The 23925-nt window shown below is 37.6% G+C and overlaps 1 protein-coding gene across 2 annotated transcripts; it reads right to left on the bottom strand.

Moving 5' to 3' along the window:
• Nucleotides 1-1167: 1167 nt before the first annotated feature.
• LOC139119630 (uncharacterized) lies at nt 1168-23925 on the bottom strand. 2 transcript variants are annotated; one of them, XM_070683468.1, is made up of 6 exons: nt 22606-23925; nt 22403-22444; nt 4873-4933; nt 2887-3160; nt 2038-2142; nt 1168-1560 (listed from the first exon to the last, which is right to left on the bottom strand). In XM_070683468.1, exons 1-6 carry the CDS (start codon nt 22772-22774, stop codon nt 1402-1404), a joined length of 810 nt encoding a protein of 269 aa, XP_070539569.1. In that variant the 5' UTR covers nt 22775-23925; the 3' UTR covers nt 1168-1401. The 2 variants fall into 2 exon arrangements, with proteins under 2 accessions (XP_070539569.1, XP_070539570.1); XM_070683469.1 differs by having other exon boundaries at nt 2887-3157; nt 22606-23922.

Here is a 23925-nt window from a genome sequence, read left to right as displayed (position 1 = left end):
GAGGCTCTAAAGACTTGTTTTCTTTGTTCAAATTATCGTCAACATTACCACATTTTATCATTTTTAATTATGAATTATCATATTTAGGCCTAATCTCCCAGGAAAATGGCTTTTATGATATGAACACAAATTGCCCTGGAACACTGCTGACAATTCCCCTGAAAATACATGAAAATTCAAGTGACTGTAAGCTGTAAAAAGTAAATTTTAGCTCATTTTTCAGGGTTTCCTGCCTTCGGCCGCAAGGGGGAACACCCCCTCCCGGACCCTCCCCCGACGACGACCGCTTTGTGGTCATGGCACCTGCAAGACGCCTACTTTTCCATTCTAGCCCCCTACTTCAAAACTTAATGAAACCCTGAAGAGGATGATCTTCTCTTCCTGTTTAACCGACTGATCATTCCAGAAGGAGAGCATCAGTTTGCACTTGAGAAACTGTATGCTTGACACTAAGGAGTGGAGAAATCAAAGAGTTTGGCTAGAGAGATAATCGAAGGGATATTGAAGACGCAATATCCAGCTGCAAAGTCTATCAGGAATTCCAGCATAGAAACAGAAGAGAGCCTATTCAACAGCATGACGTCCCTGAAAGACCATGGCAAAAAATGGGTACAGACATCTTCACATTTGATAGAAAAGACTATATTATCCTCGTCGGTTACTTCTCCAAGTATCCAAAATAGCCAGCTCTGTGATCCAAGCAATGAATATCATCTTTGCTCGCCATGGAATTCCAGAAACCATCATAGCTAACAACATGCTATTCGATGCAGCTGAATTCAAAGAATTCTCGAAACGATGGGGTTTCCAACTGATTACTTCTAGTCCCAGATACCAACAGAGCAATTATAAATAATGAAAGTAGTACTACACTAAGATGGTTCTCTTGACATAAGAGGGCGAGCGATACTATGTTAAGGAAAGATGGGTGTCTGTTCACGGACATATTATTTTGATTTTTAAACAGTTCTACTTCTCTTTATTTGGTAGTCATGTAGGTCTTAAGATTTTGACTTATACTAAGTTTCCCACCTTTTGCATTTTCAGTCAAATTTTCATTCTCTGTTTCATTAATTAGTGATATTTCTATATCTTGAATTACATAGGTTTTTTCAGATGTAGTATGTTCAGTTTACATTCATCTGTGAAATAATACGCATCACACAATTTTGAGAAATATGACATTGTACAAGTTATTTATTCAGTAATGGTTTATAATTAAACCGAAAAACAACCACAAAGAAACTTGACAGAATTAGGATCATGATACCATGTCAATAATCAGATTTTTCCAATATCGACAGACTGGACCATTAAACACCCACTTCTTTATCTAATAGTATACTTCTTCCTCGAAATCACATGTTGATTGATTTTTGTGAAACACACAGACCGGTACTATTAAACAAGATCTTTGTACACAAAGTAGAAATAGCACAGAAATCTGGGATCATTGTTGCTTTCAGTGTAGTAGCAATACTCATAGGACACTTCACGGTTTATAAAGGCTGGCTCTGGTGGCCAGAAGCGTATGTCCTTGTTAATTGGTTCTGGGCATTCCTGTAATAAGAAAAACGAGAATAATATTAAATTTATAGCACATAACCGACAATTCAAATGAATTTGTGTATATGCTGTACATTGATATTAAGTTAGAAGTCCACGTTTTTCAATAATCTTAAAACTTGATAATCCTTTGAAACAAAGGTCAGCCAGGGGTAATGAATACGGATAGTTTTCAATCGGATTAGAACCCACAATATACGGCATCAGTCGCCTAGCTGAGAGGCTAAACGTTGAATATTGAATATTGTATGTTGTGGGTTCGAACCCGATTGAAAACTAGCCGTATAGATACATCAAAGAATTCAAACCATAAGCAAACAAGAACACCTAAACATAAAGTATAACGAAGACGTCCATTTAAACATAGCTAACGGTAAAACGAAATATCTTATTTTAGCTAACAGTAGAGTGAATACATACTAACGTCTTCAGAGAAGCAAATGTGATAAGTTAGGAAAAAAGAACTCTTACTGTCTTCAAATCCAAACCATAACATCTGAATATAATCCAGTTATTTGAGAAGATCTCTGCTTTACATATCCCACATTCTTCCACTGGATATCCAGTCTTCTCACCCTGTATCAAATAAAAAGAGCAATGCATTTAAAGTCAGCTCATGCGTTCACATGCAAACTAGTGTGTTTGTGAGTGGACATATCTAGATGACAAAGGACCATTTTCTTTCAGTATAGATACAAAAGAATGTTTTCACTATACAAATATTAAACCATGTATTCACCAATTGAAGTCTCTATCTGTATAGCTGGTACACATACCGTATTCACGGCAAGTAAACAGTGTATTCCCTTCTGTTCACCAACAATCTAAAATGTAGCGTAAAGCGTTTAATTCTGAAAAATTACTGGTGAAGACAGAATTCAGATTAGTCCCGGGTGTGTGTTTGTGCATTTAATAGACATTTTAAAACATTAGGACAAAATTTTTAAAAATCCAATATTCAGTAATTTTCTTTGATGCACATTATCCATTGGAAACGTTAAAACTGAGAGGTGCCAAGAGAAAAGTCCATTATAAAAGATCGAGTAAGTACCAGAAATAATTTGAGGACAGCATGTACATTGCAAGATCCATGCTCATGTGTGAAATTAATTATCGAGCTCCATTAGAACATTTCGGCCACTCAATTGTAATTCCTTTTTAGACATAGTAGTGGTTGTTCTACTTAATCACAATTGTATTTCTCTTCCAAAACATGAGGACATTTTGGCCACCCTAGCTTCAATAATCTGTGTTTGCCTTTATTACGTTTACCAAAAGAAACGCCAGATTTTAATTGTTCAATAAAAGCATTTGTTTTACCTGTTCAATACCAGGATTGTTGTCCAGGACACCTTTGTGTATGGCAAACATCAGTGATGATTTTGAGTCACCTAGGAACCCCGTTGTTGCGAAGTACATAGTAAAGTTTTTCACAGCAGTCAGTTGGTCGGTTTCTACAAGTCTGTCTTTGATGTTTGTAGGACAAGGTATTTCATTGGTGAAAAACTCATTGTTAATTCCTACGTCGAAATATTTTGTCATAAACAACATACACTCTTCTGGTTTCGCTTTCAGCACTCGGCGTGGTGTACTGCTGAAACGAGACAACAAGAAGCCATCACAACATAGCTCTATATAAGGAACTTTTCAGTTATTATGACCGACGGTGGGCCAGCAAAATCTTCCTGTGCATTAGTCAAAATAAGTGAACCCCTACCCATTGCACCAAAAAATTAATGACCCCTTCTTTTGAGATGACAAAAATTTCATTTCCGTCCCCCCCCCCTGCTTGAGTACAGCTGCATACAGGGGCGATCGAATCCAACAAATGTTCACGTATTTTTTCAAATGCCCTCTCTAACAAACTCACAGTGCATTCAGTTCCCCCTCTGACTTGCAATAATTTTGAAATCCCCTCAAAGGGATTGGACAAAAATTACAGGCGGGTGACATTGTTTTGCGCAAGCATTTTTGAAGGGTCTAATGAAATTTCACACATGCCTTTTGAAGGGAGTCATCATTTTCTGCGCAACTATTAGAAGGCAAAATGTGGCTGATATACCTGGCAGTGCTTCACCCTAAAATATGAAATCATTTAAATATTAATTATGTTTGATAATGCATGTCAATCTACTCTGCTTGAAGTGGCAGGTAAAAAGTGCATGAGTATACACAAAATTTGATTTTTTTTATTCATTGATAATGTTGATTCACTATGCATGGCAGTATGTATAATATTTTTTCAACGTAAACCTAGCAATATATGGCCATTCATAGATGTTTCTTAAAAGATAAATGTACTTGATTGGAATAGGGTGGTTGCAAGTGCATACATGTATATGAAATTGGATTTTGGAATTTCACTGAAAATGTTGATTCACTATACATGGATGTCTATGAGGAAACTGTGAATAATACAACACAAACTAAATCTGTGCAATTATACAAACTTGATTATTGCTATTAATGTTCTTGATTAGACTAGGGTGGTTAAAAGTGCAAATGTGTACAGGAAATTTGATTGTATATGATAATATTGGTGCGAACTGTAACAAAATTGTAACTTTTATCCTGTATTGAACGCAGTGGGCGATGTGCAGTTTGCTTTGTGTCCCGCAAAAATGTCCTGTAAACTGTCTAGTTGCCTGTGATCTCGGCAGATCTCGCGTGGTTTTGAAAATGGTCTACTTTAGTCACATTTACACTTTAGATGGTAATTCTCATTATAATATGCTTGGTATGAATCCAGCCTCCTGATAGGCTGAACGCACGTTTTAAATTCTAAACTAGAAGACCCAAGAAAACCGAGGCCTTAGAGGGTGAATAATTACAAAAATAACCTAAATAGAACAAGTTGAAGAGAAAATAGAACATAATTCTTGAATTACTGGTTGTGGAAGAAAGTCGCGTGCATTTAGAGATTCAAGACCGAGATTGAACGCGCGCAGCGTACGTGTTCCAGAACAGTAAACAATGAGGCATGATTTACATAATGCATTTAAAAGAACCATATTTTCAACTTTTCTCAAACTTTAACATATTGTTATGAGGCTATAACGGTTCGCTCGGGTATTTGGTGAGTATATAAGACCTCTCAGAGGAAAATTAGGGTATTACGGTGAAATAATAACCTCGCCTCGGTGATTATTTCCCGCCAAATATGCTCATTTTCCTCTTAGAGGTCTTACATCCGCTACCAAATACCCCAATCGCTGTTTATAACCTCTAACTGTGTGTTTTCAGGTTATTATACATGTGCATGTACAATGTATGCATATGTAAGTGCAACAGCAGTGTTTGACCAACCTGTCCTTTGAACCATGTGGACAATTTTGATTTGCTTCTTCATACTTGCTGCTTGGTTTGTCTGTTGGTTAGAAATTCAAACAAAATTTATTGTAAGTCCTTAATTTTAAACCTCTATTAATGTATTTATGTATGTATGTTACACAACCATCTGCTTGCGAAACTCTACTATTGTAGCTCCATGCATTCAATTGTGGATGCCTAAGTGGTCCATATAACCTATAGCCAATATGTCATCTAAGGTATTTTCAGGTCGTGAATGAAGCGATATCCCACGATTTTGTCCAGTTCACATCATTTTACGCTAATCCAGTATCACTGCCCATGGCGTGCAAATTTGATCCGAAATGTCGAACCTGCATATACATTACAGTGGAATTGAAAGTTCGAGATTCAGTAAAAATTTGTCGACCATTTGTTTTAGCGTCAACCCTTCCCAGCTTTGTATAGCAAGTCGCAAGATGGTGTGTGATTTATACAACAAATCTTCCCAAAGTATTCCAATAATCTTAATACTAAGCAAATAATGAACTATACATGTTTGGGAAGACTGACTGACTGGAGCGAACAAGAAATGCGCGGACCCTATTTGGGATAAAAGCCACAACCAGGAAAAATTATTTTTCCTTAACCGTTGAGCAGTCTGATGTCGCCCTAAGGTTTGTGATTGACTGGTTTGTTTTAGCAAAACAACTCCGTTGACAAGACCAGGTTTTTTTTTCTGGGTCTTGCTTTGGATGTTTTCCCGTCCTTTCATTTTTCAAACTATTGGTTCTTTGTCGGGTTCAAATCCCCGTTCTATTGTTATTACATCTGTTCGTTAAATTTGGTTAAAAAGGTTACTACCAAACTGTTGACGTCTCATAAACTTTTATCATATTGATTCACTGCCATTTTATTGCTGATAACGCAATCCAGAGAAGGCTAGTGATTGATCAAAATATTTTATCTTTATTTATTTATTTTATTCATCCATGGCAAACATACAAAGTACAGATGCAAAGGATAGGATGACTGAAACAGGTGCGAATGACCTATACAACGTCAGTCCCCAAAATGAAATATATACAAGTGAAAAATAGCAAACAACAACAACAATAAACACATTGTAACAATAAAAAGAAACAAAAATACAGAATAAAAAGAGCTAGTAAAAACTGATACAAATCTACATAGGTCTACACCTACTGCACAAACAACGACAAATCCATGTCCAAGTCTTATCTGGATCAAACATTTTAAAAATTCTCCCAGTACCTTTTCTTCACTACCTGACAAATTCCAGAGAGTGGAGTAGCGGATCTAATTGTGGCTGGTAAATTGTTCCAGAGAAAGATTATTTTGTTGAAAAGGAGGTTTTGGAAAGTGACAGTTTTTAAACGATTGATATCCAGTGCACTTGAATTGGCCCTGGAACGTGTGGTATCATTGTGTAATACATCAAAGAATCAAGGTGACCACAGGTGTACGGTGTAGCAGGAACTTCTTTATTGCTGTAGTCCCTGTGGTGACACGGTCCTCACTCTCCAAATCTTAACTAATCTATCATACGTTTCTCAAGCCCCTATATTTATAAGAAATATTAGCTATGTCAACTGGACAATACAAAGTTTAACTTTTACAGACATTTGAACGATAACAAAGAACAACTTATCACATTTCCCGTATAAAGCGCGTACGCGTAATAACACTATTGTTTCAGACCCAAGCCGTAAAAACATAAAAAGCGATATTTAACAGTTAAAGTTCTGATAAAGATCACATCACACACGACGCCAATTATGTGAATGAATGCTTTGTGTGAGAGAGTCACATTGGCTGGACAGAATGCATTTCAAAAAGTGTCGGAAAGAGAATTGGCGGGAAGGCAAAGGTGTAAATCGTCGAAGGTGGAATTTTGGCGCGTTTTATGCGGGTAGCCACTAGATAGAAATAGAAACAGAAGTTGTGCTGCACAACTTTTAGAAAATGAGATATCATGACAATTGGATGGACGAGTTTTAACATACTTGTGTACATTTATGGAGTACATCCCACTACGTAGTGCAATTATAAAAGAAAACGAGATTAAGAACTTCCCTGCGAAACGACAGGGATAAAACGTTAACAGCAACTAATCTCTGTTTATAATCGATATCTGTGGGATAATGGAGAATGTATCTTGTAGCAGCTCTTTTGGATGTTTCAATTTTAACTAAGTTACGCTTAGACTGGGCTGCCCAAACAGCACTTGCATACCCCAAATGGCTACGCATTAGCGACAGGTAAAGCGCTTTAAGGGGTGGACCATTTGAAATCCTTGGGGGTCTGGAAGATTTTCGAAAAAAAATCCCCGGCAGATATAAGGGAAAAATTCTGCCTTAGATGACTTATGAAAAAACTGGCAAGTTAATGTGGAAGAATTAAAAAAATCTATCACAGTATCAGCAAGAACCTTTTGGGATGTAATTTTTCGTTTCCGTGCACCCTTCTTGTCTTTCCAAAAACCTCTTGAAATTACTTTTCAGTGACATTTGGCCTTTTGAATTGTTCACTGATTCTAGATAAGTGAACACACTCTGTAGATACATGCATATCATCTCCTGTGTGTTGACCAATAAATAATATTGTTCTCTCGTGTTATTGCAACATGGACAGATTACACAGCTGACAAGTCAAATGACAGAATTTCAGAAGATGTTAAAACAAAACTGTCATCTTCAAGTATTATCATGTCAATAAAGACATTTGGAAACCAAGGGTTTTACATATAAAGAGGACTGTATATAACTATGACATTATTTTAGGTAACTTTTAATAAATAACTAACTTTAAAATAACGTAATCTTTCTATAACGCAAACAAGTGTAAACATCAAGGATTGCTGAATCAACTGTCAAACAAATCTCAACCTGAGCCACTGTCCAGGCACAATCGCAGGGGTAAACTACTTGTTTGAACATATAGTGTCAATCATCTTCTGGAATATTTTCCTTAAGAAAGCTTGATCAAAAGGTATACTTGATTTAACAGTATAATTTAGTTTCTGCATACCGTTTTTCAACTTTGCTGAATTTGTGAGAGAAAACCATCAAAGAAATGTGATTTTGAACGACGGAGTTCACAGGACCGTCACAGGACCGTCAAGTTAGTTTACCAATGCTGTAATAGTATTGCATGTAGCATACTGCAGGCTGGCAACGCGCAACGTGACTATGATAATTTTCTCAATTTTCAAGTAATTCTCTGGGTAAAACCAATGCATTTTCTACATTTACAAAAAAATAAACAAGTGACATTCTGCTAGAACCGAACATTTGTTTAGAACCAACCCTTTTTTTAATTGGTATTTATTTCATTTTGTGTTAGAAAGACAAAAATTTGCTTGCCAGTTCCATTGAATAAATCAGTAAATTGTCACTTCATATGCCACCAGAAAACCCCATTTTCAGTCCTAAATTTCATTTTTCGCCGTGCGAGAGGGGGGCACCTCTCTCTCGCGCTCTTTCCCCCTCGTTCGCTTTGCTCACTCGACGTTTGCTCACTTTCCTCACACGCTTTATGACACCGCCTACCTCTGTAAATTTCCCAGTTACATTGAAGTCTAATGAAAACACAGTCTAAAAGAATTCATAGCAAAATCGTATTTCAACATTTCACTACTGTTATCTTATTGCTATACAATACATCCATAATATGGATATTAGATCTATTAAATCCTAAAGACGTCAATCTCCCTTTCCCCAAATTCTTTTGTAATAATGGTTCATGGGAGAAAAAGGATTAAAAGACAGTTTTATTGTATGCCTATGCTGAATTCAGCAGGCCATCTTCCAACTTCTTCATTTGATAATTTCAATATTCACACCTACCTTTGATCGACCCATGTTAAGTCAGTGTGCCATATTATTCGAATTAAAGTTTAGTTTCTTTATGAACTTTGCACTTATGTACAAGTCTGTTGATGTATGACAAACAGATTGATTCTGCAACATCGCTGCATTAAAAAAAAATCTTTGAAAGATGAATGCAAAAAAAATGCCAGGATTCACAATATCGAGTGGAACATGTAGAAAAAAAAATAATGCCCCCAAAAATCTTCCAGACCCCCAAGGATATCAAATGGTCCACCCCTAAGTGTTTGGACGTCACATTTGTAGCCGCAGGCGCGTTTTATCATGCCAAGTAATCTGTTAGATTTCATGCAAATACGATCAATATGCGTGTTTCAATTCAGATCGAAGGTGAGATCCACACCTAAATCACAGGAATTTTAACTGATGTTAAACTATTTCCCTTCATGGTATAATCAAATTCAAGGAGTTTTTACAATATTTAAAGTGGGGAACATTGCACTTTCTTGTATTTAAAGTCATACCCCATTTGACACACCAGTTATAAAGAGCATGAATATCGCTCTGCAAAGCTTGACAATCTTGTTATTTTTTTCACACGAAAACATTTAGAGTCGTCAGCAAAGAGAGCTAAGGTAGTATCAGGAGATACACAGACTGTAATCGATTGTTATGCAAATGTAAGTCATATAGAGTCATTTCGTTTCGCGCTTGGCATCATGGATTATTAGATTGCATTTTATTCCGTTAACAAGAGCAAAATTCGATTAAAGCAAGTATTAATGAAATATAAAAGTTACAAAACTCAAATGACCTTTTTATCTTTTCACAATGAAGGGAGGGGTAATGGAATCTTTAAATATTCAAAACACAATTTTGCCAATCGTGCGTACTTATGGAAATGAGGTCAAAGGTTACGTTCTAAAAGGGGCGATAAATTATTTAGGGGGTAAGAGTTAGGGATACGGGCTTGGGAACTAAGGGGGAAATGATTGAAAAGAAGGGTCCCAATTTTTTGCTATCTTCACCCTTTCCCTCATTTTGTAGTATCCTATTACTCTATCCACGTCTTCTTCAGCCAGCCTGATACCTATGTGGAAGCAAGGGTTGATTAATGACAAGGGAGAGAAGTGTTTTACACAACAACTATAACGCTGCCAGGGTCGAACCCAGCACCTCCAGCATGTGAAGCACTACCTATAACCTGTACTCCAAGAGAACAAGTTGCGAGAAAGGGATGCAATGTTTCATATAAACGTTAGGATGATAATGCTAAGCAGGAACTGATTAATTTATAATGTTCACTTCTAATGATTTGAAAGTCTTTTACGTATTTTCCTTCTTTTATTGAATTTATGCCTCTGCATTGATTACTTTATTGTCTGTCTTTATTTTGTTCTCTGCATTGTCGTGTTTGTTGCATGTGCAGATTTGTTATTGTTTGAATATTTTTCTTACTATTTGTTGTATTTGCACTGTTAAAGTATAAAATTGTCACTTGTTTAGGATGTTTTATATGTTTGAAAACTTTTATTACATTTATTATTGACTTTGTCATTTGCTGCCTTTTTTACAATACGAAAGGTGTGTGTTTCGTTTTTGACAGGATACACTTTTATATAAAAGTGGTTCATCACTCAACATGTATGAAATACAATATTTCATTACTATTGTAGATGAAAACGTTAACAACCATTCGTTGGATATGCCACGGAAATAACATAAAAATTCCACCCATCGACGAAGTGAATTAAGTTCAGAAGCAAACGAAATTCGCTGCAAATATAATAACTTAAGGTCCATACACTGTCACTAGCACGAACTTCGTCTGGTTTGTGCATTCCCAGTGTCACACATCAGAGGCAGTGGCCTCCTGAGTTGTAAACTTTGGCGTGATATTAGTTTTTAGACCGTCTCAAAACATTTGGTATAATATGGTGTTATGTGCAGAGTTGCAATGAATCGATGAAGGGGACTGACTGTAAACTTGAAGGACACAGAATTGAAATATGTTGAACAAGTAAAATCCACGCCACAGCTTTATCGCCGAAACGCCTCCACCACATGAACTCATACAGATAAGTTGGAAATAAGTCTGAAGATGTGAAGCCAATCCAAGTTCGCATGGCATGCATCCACATGCCTTCAAAGGTGCTGGTGTGGGCGAAGGTTTTAGGATCCACAAAATGAAGACAAGACTTGGACAACCAAGAATAAGGCCCCTGTCACTCATCAGAATAATACTGTAACGTGGAGGAACAATTCGATAAATACGATGGTATCAACCGGGACTCGAACCCACAACGCACGGCACCCAATCACCTAGCGCAGAGGACAACAGACAAACCGCTCGACTAAATCCCCAATCCTATTTAAAGATTGGTTCAATAACCGAGCTAAGCATTGGCATTACGTACGCCGGTCAACAGAAATTAAAAAGCAAGCACAAATATCGTGACCAATGACTCCAATCACCAAATGTCTGTCACTGTGTCGACTCAAGCTGTATTTGGACTTCCGGATAAAGCTGTGGCGTACAGGTTATAGGTAGTGCTTCACATGCTGGAGGTGCTGGGTTCGACCCTGGCAGCGTTATAGTTGTTGTGTAAAATACTTCTCTCCCTTGTCATTAATCAACCCTTGCTTCCACATAGGTATCAGGCTGGCTGAAGAAGACGTGGATAGAGTAATAGGATACTACAAAAAAGGGAAAGGAGTGAAGATAGCAAAAAATTGGGACCCTTCTTTTCAATCATTTCCCCCTTAGTTCCCAAGCCCCTATCCCTAACTCTTACCCCCTAAATAATTGATCGCCCCTTTTAGAACGTAACCTTTGACCTCATTTCCATAAGTACGCACATCTTTGACGTCATCAGTTTGTGGCTATACCACTTGTAAAATGGTGCCGAAAAAAATTACAAAGAAGGCAACCTGTGTGTTTTTGAAACGTAATGAAACAAAGTTACTTTATTTACTACTAGCACTGGTTGAGCTGCCTCATCTGTCACCTACTCATGTCCACAACATTGGTATGCTCCAGCGCTCACTTTGGAACTCTCGCTGTGGTTGGACTGACTCTATTCCTCCACAACATAAAATTTACAAACAGAAAGTTGTCCCCTGTGGTTTTTACCTGCACAAACCTCATCTGCTTAAAATTCCTGTTTGCTACTTTTCATACTTCAATGTTTACAAAGCAGCAGTAGCCGTTAATAATTTGATCCCTGCTCTAGCGCAGTTTCATGGCACCCTAATGTATGGGCTATCGTAAGCGGGCGCCATTTCCACACGTATGTTTGACTCGACTGTATATCATCTACCAACACGATTAGACTAGGCCAGAGTTCATATCAGACAGAAGCGACGTTGTAGACTAGAGGTCGGCTTGTACAGAAAGCAGTTATGTCAATGACATGAGATACCACTCAAATGATTGACAACCTTAGAGTGACCATCAAAACTTTGGAAACTGGGCCAATCTAACCCAGAGTTCATATCAGACAGAAGCGACGTTGCAGACTAGAGGTCAGCTTCTATAGAAAGCAGTTATGTCACTGACATGAGATACCACTCAAATGAGTGACCATCAAAACTTTGGAAACTGGGCCAATCTTACCCAGAGTTCATATCAGACAGAAGCGACGTTGCAGACTAGAGGTCGGCTTGTACAGAAAGCTGTTATGCCACTGACATGAGATAACACTCAAATGATTGACAACCTTAGAGTGACCATTAAAACTAGTGGAAAATTCACAAGTATACAATGAAACGCCACTCAAAATTAAGTGACTAGGCACTGAGCAAGCACAGCGTTTGTTGTAGTCAACAAGCAAGCAGAGAATGAATTTTCACGATGTTCGTCACCCTAAGAATTGACGTCAATAGATCAGTGCCTGTTAAAAAACTTAATTCTTTAATATTGCTCCATCCCCACCCTGTAACTACATTGTTGAATATTGATCAGTGTTTCCCATTATTTCCCTATTGTGACAACTCCATTCACACTTTAACATAACCAGGATAGAATATTACACCATCACACATATATGATATTGATATATGATATATAACCACAATATTCCAATAAAACACACTTATTTCTGTTCATTTCTCAGTTTACTCCGGGTTTCGATCACAGAGTATCTCCTTCACGAGCAAGTCGGAGTCTTTCTTAATCTCAAAGCATGAAATCAAACTGAATTTTTGCATAACAGTAGCTGTGCCGGACCAAGGTCATAGAAAGTAAAATTAAAGTAACTTTTGAAAGGAAACAAGCTTGTCCGCATGAGGCATGTCATAACACTATTGTGTTTAGATCCAAGCTGTGAAAATATGAAAAGCGAACATTACAGTTCTGATAAAAGTTCGACTACAGTGTCTTTCTATTGTCCAACCTTGCGTGAGACATTCTATGCATAATCATAGGAATTCACGAGACACGCGGGTGCCTGGAATGGCGCTGACATTGAATATAAATAAAAGAAACTTGTAAATGTAATTTGCCGTTAATATTGAAAGAAGTACACCTCTGGTACATCGTGGGAGTTTGACATTATTCATGCCAAAAGAAAATATACAGACAGATAGTTATACGTAACTGTGTTGGATGAGAAATTCGTATGTACATGGTGAAAACGTAAAACATTTACTGTGCAAAAGGAGACAACTGAAGAAAAATCTCAATCTCTTTAACATGTTTACAATAAAGGTATAAAAATATCATGTTCAAGAATATCGTACAGATATTAATCAATGGTCTAGAAGGTAAGCTTTCAGCTTTTTTTTAAATACATTCCTACTTGAAATACTTTTGTTATCGCATGGGAGCGAATTAAAGTGGTAGGTATTTTATGCCATGTTTACTTTGTGTAAGATTTACTCTAGGTACATAAAAATTTTCTTGTTTGGAAAAGCGGGTTGGATAATCGTGGGGTATTGAATCTAAATAGTGATTTACATCATCGGCAAAATGGCCATGCAACAAATCAAAAATATACATGCAAGTATGAAGTTTACATAGTCTAAAAATATCTAAAATACCACGATTTTCAAATAAAGGTGTGCTTGGGGCATGGAAATTGGAGAAACTTATGAGACGGACTATTTTTTTTTTTTTTTTTTTAGTAAAAAAATTGGTTCTAAGAGCGTCGTAAATGTGTTTCCCCAAATTTCAATAGAATAGTTTATGTGTGGAAGGATCAGTGAATTATACAGTAAAATACGTATACTTTAGGGACATAATGCCTTATCTGTGAGATAATGCCAACCTTTGGGGAGATAGATTTAACAACCTTCTTAATATGTGACTGCCAGTTGAAGTCTTGGTCGACAACAATACCAAGGTAAGTTGAAGAGGAGACTTTTTGCAATGGACGTCCACCTATTTCAATACTGCCTGTTAGATGCATTTGTTTACGGGATGTTTTAATTACCATGTAATTTGTTTTTTCTGCATTACTTGTAAGTTTATTTGCAGTACACCAATGGAGGACTTTTTGAAAATCTATGCTAGTTTGGGTGAGATCAATATTGCTGCAATTGAAAGATTTGAATAAGTTGGTATCGTCAGCGAAAAGCCGAAACTGGAAAGAGTCAGTAGAATTGGAAATGTCATTTATGTAAATCAGAAATAGAATAGGGCCGATGATTGAACCTTGGGGCACACCACAATTTGTTGTCTTGTACGATGATGAAGATCCGTCAATGGAAACAGACTGTTTGCGATTTGATAAATAACTCTGGAACCAATCCAGTGAGACACTTCTGATACCATAATGCTGCAATTTGTGTAATAAAATACCATGATTGATGGTGTCGAAAACTATTTTCAAGTCTATGAAAATACCGAATGTAAGAAACCCATTGTCAAGACAATTGCTTATTTCTGAAACAAGGTCTGCAAGGGCCAACTTTGTACTGAAATCAAAATTGTTTATTTGATAAGACATGTTTATCTTCAAGATATGTTGTAATTTGTTTGTTGACTAGAGACTCAATGATTTTACTAAAGATTGGAAGTACAGAAATAGGACGATAATTGCTGACTTCATCAGCGGCGCCTTTTTTGTAAATTGGAATTACTTTGGCAATTTTTAATGGGTCTGGAAATATACCTCGGCCCAGTGAGCAATTGACAATATGGGCTATTGGACGGGAGATTATTATATATAATCCCCCCGTATTCCGAACGAGTGATTCCCTGTGTAGCGGCCATATCCCTCCGAGCCGTAGGCGAGGGTGATACGGCTGCTACACGGGGAATCACGAGTCCGCGACGCAGACACACGAGTGAGGAATACGGGGGGATTATATTTTTATCACATACACAGACCCAGTTTTCCATGAATAAACCTTTCAGGAATGACAATTAATGGGAAATAAGGATAGGGAGTATTTTACAAGAATTCATACGCTTGTGTTATGCGGTCATGGCTGGGTCACAGCTGACTTGACAGCGCTCAGCTGTACACATCGAGGTTAACTTCGAGCACGCCGAAGCTGCTCCTATGGATAATTAGCGTCTCTCGTAGGGCTTTTTCTGTTCGAATCAAGCGAAAATAGGAAAGACTATGGATTTTTAATACAAGGTATTTATTTGGTACTTACTATAACATCAATGTGAGTGAAAATTCATTCATAAAATTATTGGACGTGCAAGTGCTAGGAGCGGGACGTTGCGACAATCAGCCGCAGCTATCCGGCTACCGAGAACGGGTTATTTTCGTCAATATTCGAACATCGTTCAAAGAATTCAGTTTTGCAAAGTTTATGTGAAATTTTCAAAATTACCAATTATTATGTTTAACGAAATTATCAATTGTATGTTAAATATTTTACGAATAAAATGAGCTTGTTTAAATATAATGAAGAACAGTGTTCGGCTTCGACTCAATCGGTAAGACTACGAGCAACGAGTCTTACTGAGCCCAGACACGAGACGACGGAAGTTCAACAACACGGTACAATACAACGTGATGCACAATATGCATAGACAAAGCAATAGCTTGCACCTTTAAATGCACTAATAACCTCGTGAACTCGTCGCTCTTGAAAAATAAAACAGCGTTTCTTCTGATGGGTCTCAAGTCCGGAGTATCGTCATTGATGTCAGAAATGATGAACGCCCTTCGCTTCCTCGGCTCGACCCGGGGGCTCGACTCGTTGACTGCCGCGGCAGCATTGATCGTGATGTTGAACTTGAAACCCGTCAATGTTGCTTCAGAAAACATTCTTACTGCTGCAGGGATGATTGGTATGTGTCTTGGATTATCGGCTATGTTTTTTATGTTGTTTGATGGACATCGACAGGGGCTCTTTTGACGAGGTAGACAACACATAATGCCGGTAACATAGCGTATTAAAATGTCAGTGGTGTAGAAATCAAATGTTTCAATTGCAAATCAACGATGAAGAAACACAAATTTATAATAAATTCTAGTATCGACGGTATTTTGTATTTAACACATGTATTTTAATACTCCATATTTCCTTATGCTTCATTACCCTCCCACGTTTGCATTTCAGGGATTTGAAAATAAGTTCTGAACAGCTGATTTTTTGTTTACGTTTTAAAAGTAGTCCGGGTCCCATATCCACCACATGTGGAATATGGATTCATCGTATTCATACACCTATAGTGTGACGTCATACTATAGGAATAACTGGGTCTATGTATGTGATAATCAGCAGAATCTATAACTAACTGCGGCTCAGTGAGCAATTGACAATATGGGCTATTGGACGGGACATTATATCAGCAGAATCTATAACTAACTGGGGATGAATTCCATCAATACCAATAGCTTTCCGTAGATCCATTAGTTTGATTTCATTCAGAACATCACGTTCTGAAACTGGATGGAAAAAGAAAGAATTTGGATAATCACCATCCAAATACTTTTCAAAATTCTCGACAGTGGTTATATCAGATGCAAGTTTGGATCCAACACTCGTAAAAAAATCATTAAATTCTTCGGCAATATCGGAAGTGAGAAATGGGACAGAATGTTGAAAGTACGAAATGTCATTGATCGAGTGAATGCAAACAGCAGAATGCACCGAAGCCCGATGTACGAACTGGCATTCGATGAAGGAGTCATCCCCTACCGGGGCCGCACAAAAAATGTTCTCTACAATCCAGCAAAACCGCACAAATATGGAATGAGAGATGCTGACGACGAAGAGTGATGGCCACGTGGTAGTTTCTCGGTATTTCAAGACGGCGAAATGACAGTTTGTGCTTGGAGAGACATAAAAATGGTGAAATTTATGAGTACGGCAGTCTCTGCACGAAGACCGAATCGAGCGCTAGTGAGGCGTCGATGTAAAGATAAAAGAACCGGTGCTTTTGAACGAATTGAAGTAATATGCCCGAACATTGCCGTAATGTACAGTACTTCAGAGGTGTTGACTTGACTGATCAACAGCTGGCTTACTATAGCTACACGCCAGGTCGATCATCGCCACAGTGGCATAGAGTTGTGTTTTACCACGAGCTGAACAAGGCACTCATGAACGCTTTCCACAACATGGCATCAGTTCATGGATACGGTCAAAGTGGATCGAGATACAGATGTCACCTCATGTTTTGCACCCAAGTGGCAAAACAGCTGATCGGTAATTACTCATAACGGCAACGTCCCCTAAGAGTAACTAGTCTTACGGCACCACATCTCATTCCTACCAATGTGGAAAGAGTTGGTCATCGGACGGAAGACATAGTTGCATGATGTGTCGACATGCAGGATGGATAGTAGGTCATGGAACTCACAGGCGCTTCTTAGCTGGGTAGTCTGCTAAGTAGATCGATTTTTGGATCGATCTATTGATCCCGTAGTCGATATGCCCGCCACTGCAACCTAAATACTCACAAGGTGTGCAACACAATCACTCAAAAAACACACCGCCCGATTTGTCAACTGGCCCTGCGCTCGCACAAAACATTCAGAACTACACTCCCATATACCTAGTTGGATCACAAATTTAACCATCTCAAAAATCACACCAATGAATGTGTTACTCGCGTCATCTTGAAGAAATCGGCCGTGTTTTGAGACCATCCCCGGCGAAATGTCAACTGTGGTGTACCATGGTCAACAAGGTATTTGATGGTTTTGATGTTTGACCATGAACTACCATGGTTGACCATGATATGAGACCACAGTAGGCATTCCAATACTATGCTCTACCACAGATAACCACGGTCTATCATGGCTGACCTGTTTATGGATATCGGCTACCATGGTTGACCATGGTATTTGATGACTGATTGTATTTATGACTGTGGTTACCTATGGTCAACTATAGTTGACCATGATATTTGATGACTCATGGTAGTTTAATTTTGATGCCCAATTTTCTTGATGATCATATTGATAATAGGCTGTATGTATATACACTCCTATATTTACATAGTTGAGTCTCTTGACATCATTCACAGTTGTTAGAGAGAATTATTGTCATTGCCTGAGAAGCTTAGACCAATTTGCTGTATTCTTGTTTATGTCAGAAGACTGTGGACAAACATCGAGCTGAATTTCGTGGAATTATTGACATGGAGGGCATGAAAGCACTGCTGAAATGGCAGGAAGTTATGACTATCTCAGTCTCACTCAATGTTTGCCTCGAAACATGATATGAACATAGGCAAGGTCATAGGTCCATTGTCATTGGAGTTTTGACCCTTTACCATGATGTCACATGTCATAAAGCAATGCATTTGATTGGCTCATTTGAAGCAGCCATCTTCAAAATTCACTTCAAACGGATTGTCTGTTCAGTGAACAACTGGAAAAGTAGCTGTGTTTTTAACATCGATTTTGGGAGAAATTTCGGATAGTTTTGCTCATTGGACATTCAGGGAAACACTCAGAAGATGTTGGAGGATGATCTTTGATAGAATCTGAAGGGCTTGGCTGTTATTGCAGTGGACACTATAATGGAGGCTAAGTTTGCTGATCCTTAAGCGAGTCTGTCAAGTTATAATGACACCAGTCAGGGATCACTGGTGTTTTGCAGAGTTTTGGTGAGGTTTATACCAAGATTTTTTCCGTTCTGACAATTTTCAACCCAAGGTTTTGATTCAAAAACCATCAAATACCATTGGTCGGTGATCATGGTTGACCAAGGTCAATAACATGGTCAACCACGTTTGATGCCCATGGTCAACCATGGTTAACCATGGTTAACTACCTTGGTTTACCGTGGTTGACCATGGTTGATGACCATGCGGCCTGCAGAACGATTCTACCATATGACGTCATTTTTTCCAATGCTGATTGGTTCAACTATACTTAACCAGTGACGTCTTGCCATGACCTTTGTTTTGGCAATTGATTAGCCAATCAGTAGTCAAATAAATTACATCATATGGTAGAATCGTGAGTATTTAGGATACAGTGGCAGGCATATCGACTATGGGATCAATAGATCGATCCAGCTAAGAAGCGCCTGTGTTCATGAGACAATCAACTGTTGCCTCACCTGCCAGTTACCACTGTGTCATTCACGGTACAGACAAGCGTGCTGGCAAGAGCACAATGTGTGAATGTCGTTTACAGAGGACCGCAGAACTTGAATATGCACGGACTGAACATAAGTTGGTATTACAACCCTTTCTTACACAGTTGACATGGAAATAAAAAAATACATTCACTCACAAACTATCGGTGAGTACGATGTACTTTTGTGTATGGTTGTGTAAGGTGAATGATTGAGTCTAACACGTTTGTGCTCAGGGTAATGATCGAGTTACAACGATGATTGCATCAGACGATCGCTAGACAAGGTCACAGCCAGAGCAGTTCTTCTTTTGGCAGAGAGCGAGTCAGTGTGCGATGAAAAATGCATCTGAGTAGCTAACAGTCTGTCATCTCTCAAATGCGTAATAAAAATATTTTTCATTATGCAAATAGTATTCGACATTTACATACGGCTCCCTAGGCGGTACGAGCCTCGAATACATCAACACAGTAAAGATCGCATGTCAGCTCAGGGTAGTTCTGACTATAACTGCTCAAACTGACAGCTTCGGACCGACAAACATAGGCTAGTGACGATCGGCCTTGTGGGAACCCGTCGCCTCAGTGTTAAACTGTACAATTAGTGATGTGGATGTTTGTTTCTGTAAGGGAGCTTTCTGTAATTACAGGGGGGTGGGCCGGGGGAATTTGGGGGAGGGTCACTTGTTAGAAAACATTTCAAGGGGGAGGGTCACTTTTTATAAACCTATCTTGGGGCGGGTCACTTTTGACAGAAGCTGATTTTATGGCCAAAACTTTGATTGTCCATGTGATATTTCCTGAATAGGAAATCACCAACAAAATACGAACACATTATAGACCGCCATGCATAGTAAATTGACTTTTCAGTGAAATTCCAAAATCAAATTTCTTACACAACCATAGACATTTCTTACACAACCATAGACTTGTAACCACACTAGTCTAATCAAGAACAATAATCTAAATAATCAAGCATACATAAATGCATAGATTTATCTAATTTTTTGCTGAAAAAAAATTATTCATAGTTTCATCATAGACCGCAATGCATAGTGAATCGACATTTCAGTGAAATTCCAAAATTAAATTTCTGCACAACCATTGACTTGTAACCACTCTAGTCTAATCAAAAACAATTGTGTGAATAATCGAGCGTACATAAATACACAGATTTATCTAATTTTGTACTGAAAAAAAATTATTCATAGTTTCATCATAGACCGCAATGTATAGTGAATTGACATGCCAAAATCAAATTTCTTACACAACTATTGACTTGTAACCACTCTAGTCTAATCAAGAACAATAATCTAAATAATCAAGCATACATAAATGCACAGATTTATCTAATTTTGTACTGAAAAAAAGTTATTCATAGTTTCATCATAGACTGCAATGCATAGTGAATCGATATTTCAGTGAAATTCCAAAATTAAATTTCTTACACAACCATCGACTTGTAGCCGCTCTAGTCTAATCAAGAACAATAATCTAAATAATCAAGCATACATAAATGCACAGATTTATCTAATTTTGTACTGAAAAAAATTATTCATAGTTTCATCATAGACCGCTATGCATAGTGAATCGACATTTCAGTGAAATTCCAAAATCAAATTTCTCATACAACCATAGACTTGTAACCACTCTAGTCTAATCAAGAAAATTAATATCAATAATCAAGAGTACACAAATGCAAAGATTTACCTATTTTTGTATGGGTAAAAACTATTCATAATTTCATCATAGACACCATGGATAGTGAACCAACTTTTTAGATGAAATTCAGAATTCAATTCTTGTACACAAATGCACTTCCTATTCAAGCAAAGTACATTTAAATTCATTATCAAACATATATAAAATACAGATATAGCATGTTTTGTGGGTGTAAATTGTCAATAACTTGCCTGATAGACTCCATGTATTATGATTTGATATTTTTGGATGAAGCACTAAATCAGCTACATCTTGCCTTCTTATTGTTGCACAAAATATGGTGACCCTCCCTCAAATGTATGAAATACCATATCTCTTCAAAAATTCTTGCGTTATAAATTGCGACTGTCCCTCCAAAACACCAGCCCTCCCCTCTGTAATTTGTCCCTAACATAAAAATTGAACTAATTGTTATGTTAATTTGCTGATTATGTTTTAGTTATTCCTGGGGAGAATACCGCAGTGGTTGGGGGGGGGGCAAGTTTTAGAATGTCGGACAAGGGAGAAGGTCACATTTTCGACAGGAGGATAGGGGGGAGGGTCACATTTTACGGTATGGGTGAGCGCCAAAATTCCCCAGGCCCACCCCCCCCCTGGTAATTACTGAAAGCTCCCTAATTGTATCTTGAGTAAGAGACAGAGAGGATGTGCTATCGGTAAAAGTGGAAGAACTTCGTTTCTTTTTTTGAACATGGATGTTTATAATCTCCTTTTAAACCATTACCAAAATCCACAATAGAATATGGATGTCACCGTGCAAGTTATTGGAATATACGACCATGAATTTTGCCGATAATCAAAAGTATGGTGAGTCAGCATTTTGATTCATGAATGGTTTTCCAATGGAAGAAAACCTTATTGAAGTTTATATCAAAATTGAGCGCGATGGCATATTAATGTTTCAGTTCGTGAAGTTAGTTCCTTTTGAATGGGCTATGCATCAAATGAAATAATAGAACCGAGCTTTCTATCAAATCCCATGTAATCCTATGGTATCAGGTGAATAATCTGTTCGTTTGCTGCGCGCACATCCTTAATGTTGAACATTTTTCCATATCTTGGTATCTCGGTGTCTATCCATCTTGTGGCTTATATCATTTTCGAAGTCGCCGGGTAAATCTCTCCTACACAAAGACGAGAGAAAAACTATCGGCGAGGGCCCTTATCATTTTGTTTGGCTTCATTCGAAATTAAAACCAGAACTCGTGGATATATGGAGAAAACGATCACACATACCCCTTTAAAACTAAAGGTGAAGACAAAATTTGATTCACCAGTTTGTGATTTACTGTTTTCTTCCATTTAAAAGTTAGCTGTTGATATTATAACTATCTATCATTGACAATAGAATGCAATAATATTCCTTTTCATAAGCATATACATAAACATAAAAAAGTAACATTTCGTTACCAACTATTTTTTGCACACAACAAACATCACCTTATAAAATGTCGAATATTGATTTTTTTATCTTACCTTGGCAGTCTGTGTTTGCGCGTACATTGAACAGTAGACACACTGAAATATAATGGAAAAAGCGATTTTAAAATGATAAACGACGAATTAGCAACCAACAAGATACAAGATGGTAAGTGGTTGATTTTCTGAAGAAATTAATGTATATTGGTTTGATAATTGGTCATGAAATGGATTATTTCAGAAAAATGAGATACACGCACAAAGTATTACTGTTACAACTATCGTAAAGGTAGAAATATAACGGGCTGTCATGGTTGATGGGTGATTTCGACTGTACAGAGCTAGCGACTTCAGTGTTTGATCATTGGAAACGAGGGGTTTATAAAGAGATAATGAGATAAATGAGATAATCAATAACAACATTGTCATGTGTAATTTTCTAATTTATCAAATCCACATTGATTATGGCGTACTTTTAAGTTTGTCCTCTTAAAGTTTGGTTACCTAGAAGACTATAAATCTAAAAATAGCCAGTCTTATCGTCTCTTGTACCATGATCGGATGGCGTATTTTGAAGGATGTCCACTTAAAGGTTGGTTACCTAGAAGACTATAAATCTGACAATAGCCAACGTTATCGTCTCATGTACCAGATGTACCACCATGGTACAAAACGTACTTTAAAAAGGATTATATATTTGCTTGCCATGGATATAGAGACAAATGAAAATACCTTTCATGTATCCTAATAAACTATGTTCACTGTTCCACTGAGAACAGTGCAAGGTAAGGAATTGTTGGTTCTTTAGTTTAAATTCTATTGATCTCAGCGGTTTTCGCTGGGAATGTCTACATACTTCTCGTTGCACAAGTTTTAAAAAGCTACTTTCATCGAAAAAAGCTATTGAAGCGAATGGAGTGTACATGTGTTTCATGCACAGTGTAAGCTGAGTATAATTGGATTTCGCTGAATGAAACGTGCACTAGCAACACTTGCCACTTAAACTAATTTTAAACTCGTCGCGACCATCATGGTACACAGTAAGGAAGGAGGATTGCTTTGTGTGGTAGAGGCAATGTGTATTAATATGATAAAGCTTTCAAGCAAAACTGTGGCTATTCTGATATTAGCAAATTTATTTGTAAAAAGAGCAACACTGACTGTCGTGCTTGTCCTAAAACATGGGACCTCTAGCTTTGGGTGCAGGCTATTTATCATGCGCAGATCGATCTATGGAATAAACCACAGTTTCTACCAACAGTGTAGTGAACGACACATCTGCGTCAAAAATTCAGATAATTTCCTTTAAATTTATTTGTGTGATATGGAAAACGTGTCCTGCTTCAATCTCAACAAGTCATTGACAATGACAGTCCCTACTTGTAATAGGAGTATTAGTCTCGATTGGGCAGGGAAATGTGGTCATTAAGAAGTATCACTGGAGTGTATATGTTGAGATCTATGGGCATATAGGTCTATGTCGTTGTTCCCAATTTGAAACACATGAGGCATGTCTAAGTTATGGTTCTAAATCAGGGAAAAAGATCAGATCTCTGCGCACAATAATTGAGGTACAAGAT

Source organism: Ptychodera flava, chromosome 20 (genome assembly GCF_041260155.1).
Source record: "Ptychodera flava strain L36383 chromosome 20, AS_Pfla_20210202, whole genome shotgun sequence".
Lineage (NCBI taxonomy): Eukaryota > Metazoa > Hemichordata > Enteropneusta > Ptychoderidae > Ptychodera > Ptychodera flava.
This window is presented reverse-complemented; position numbering and strand designations above follow the sequence as displayed.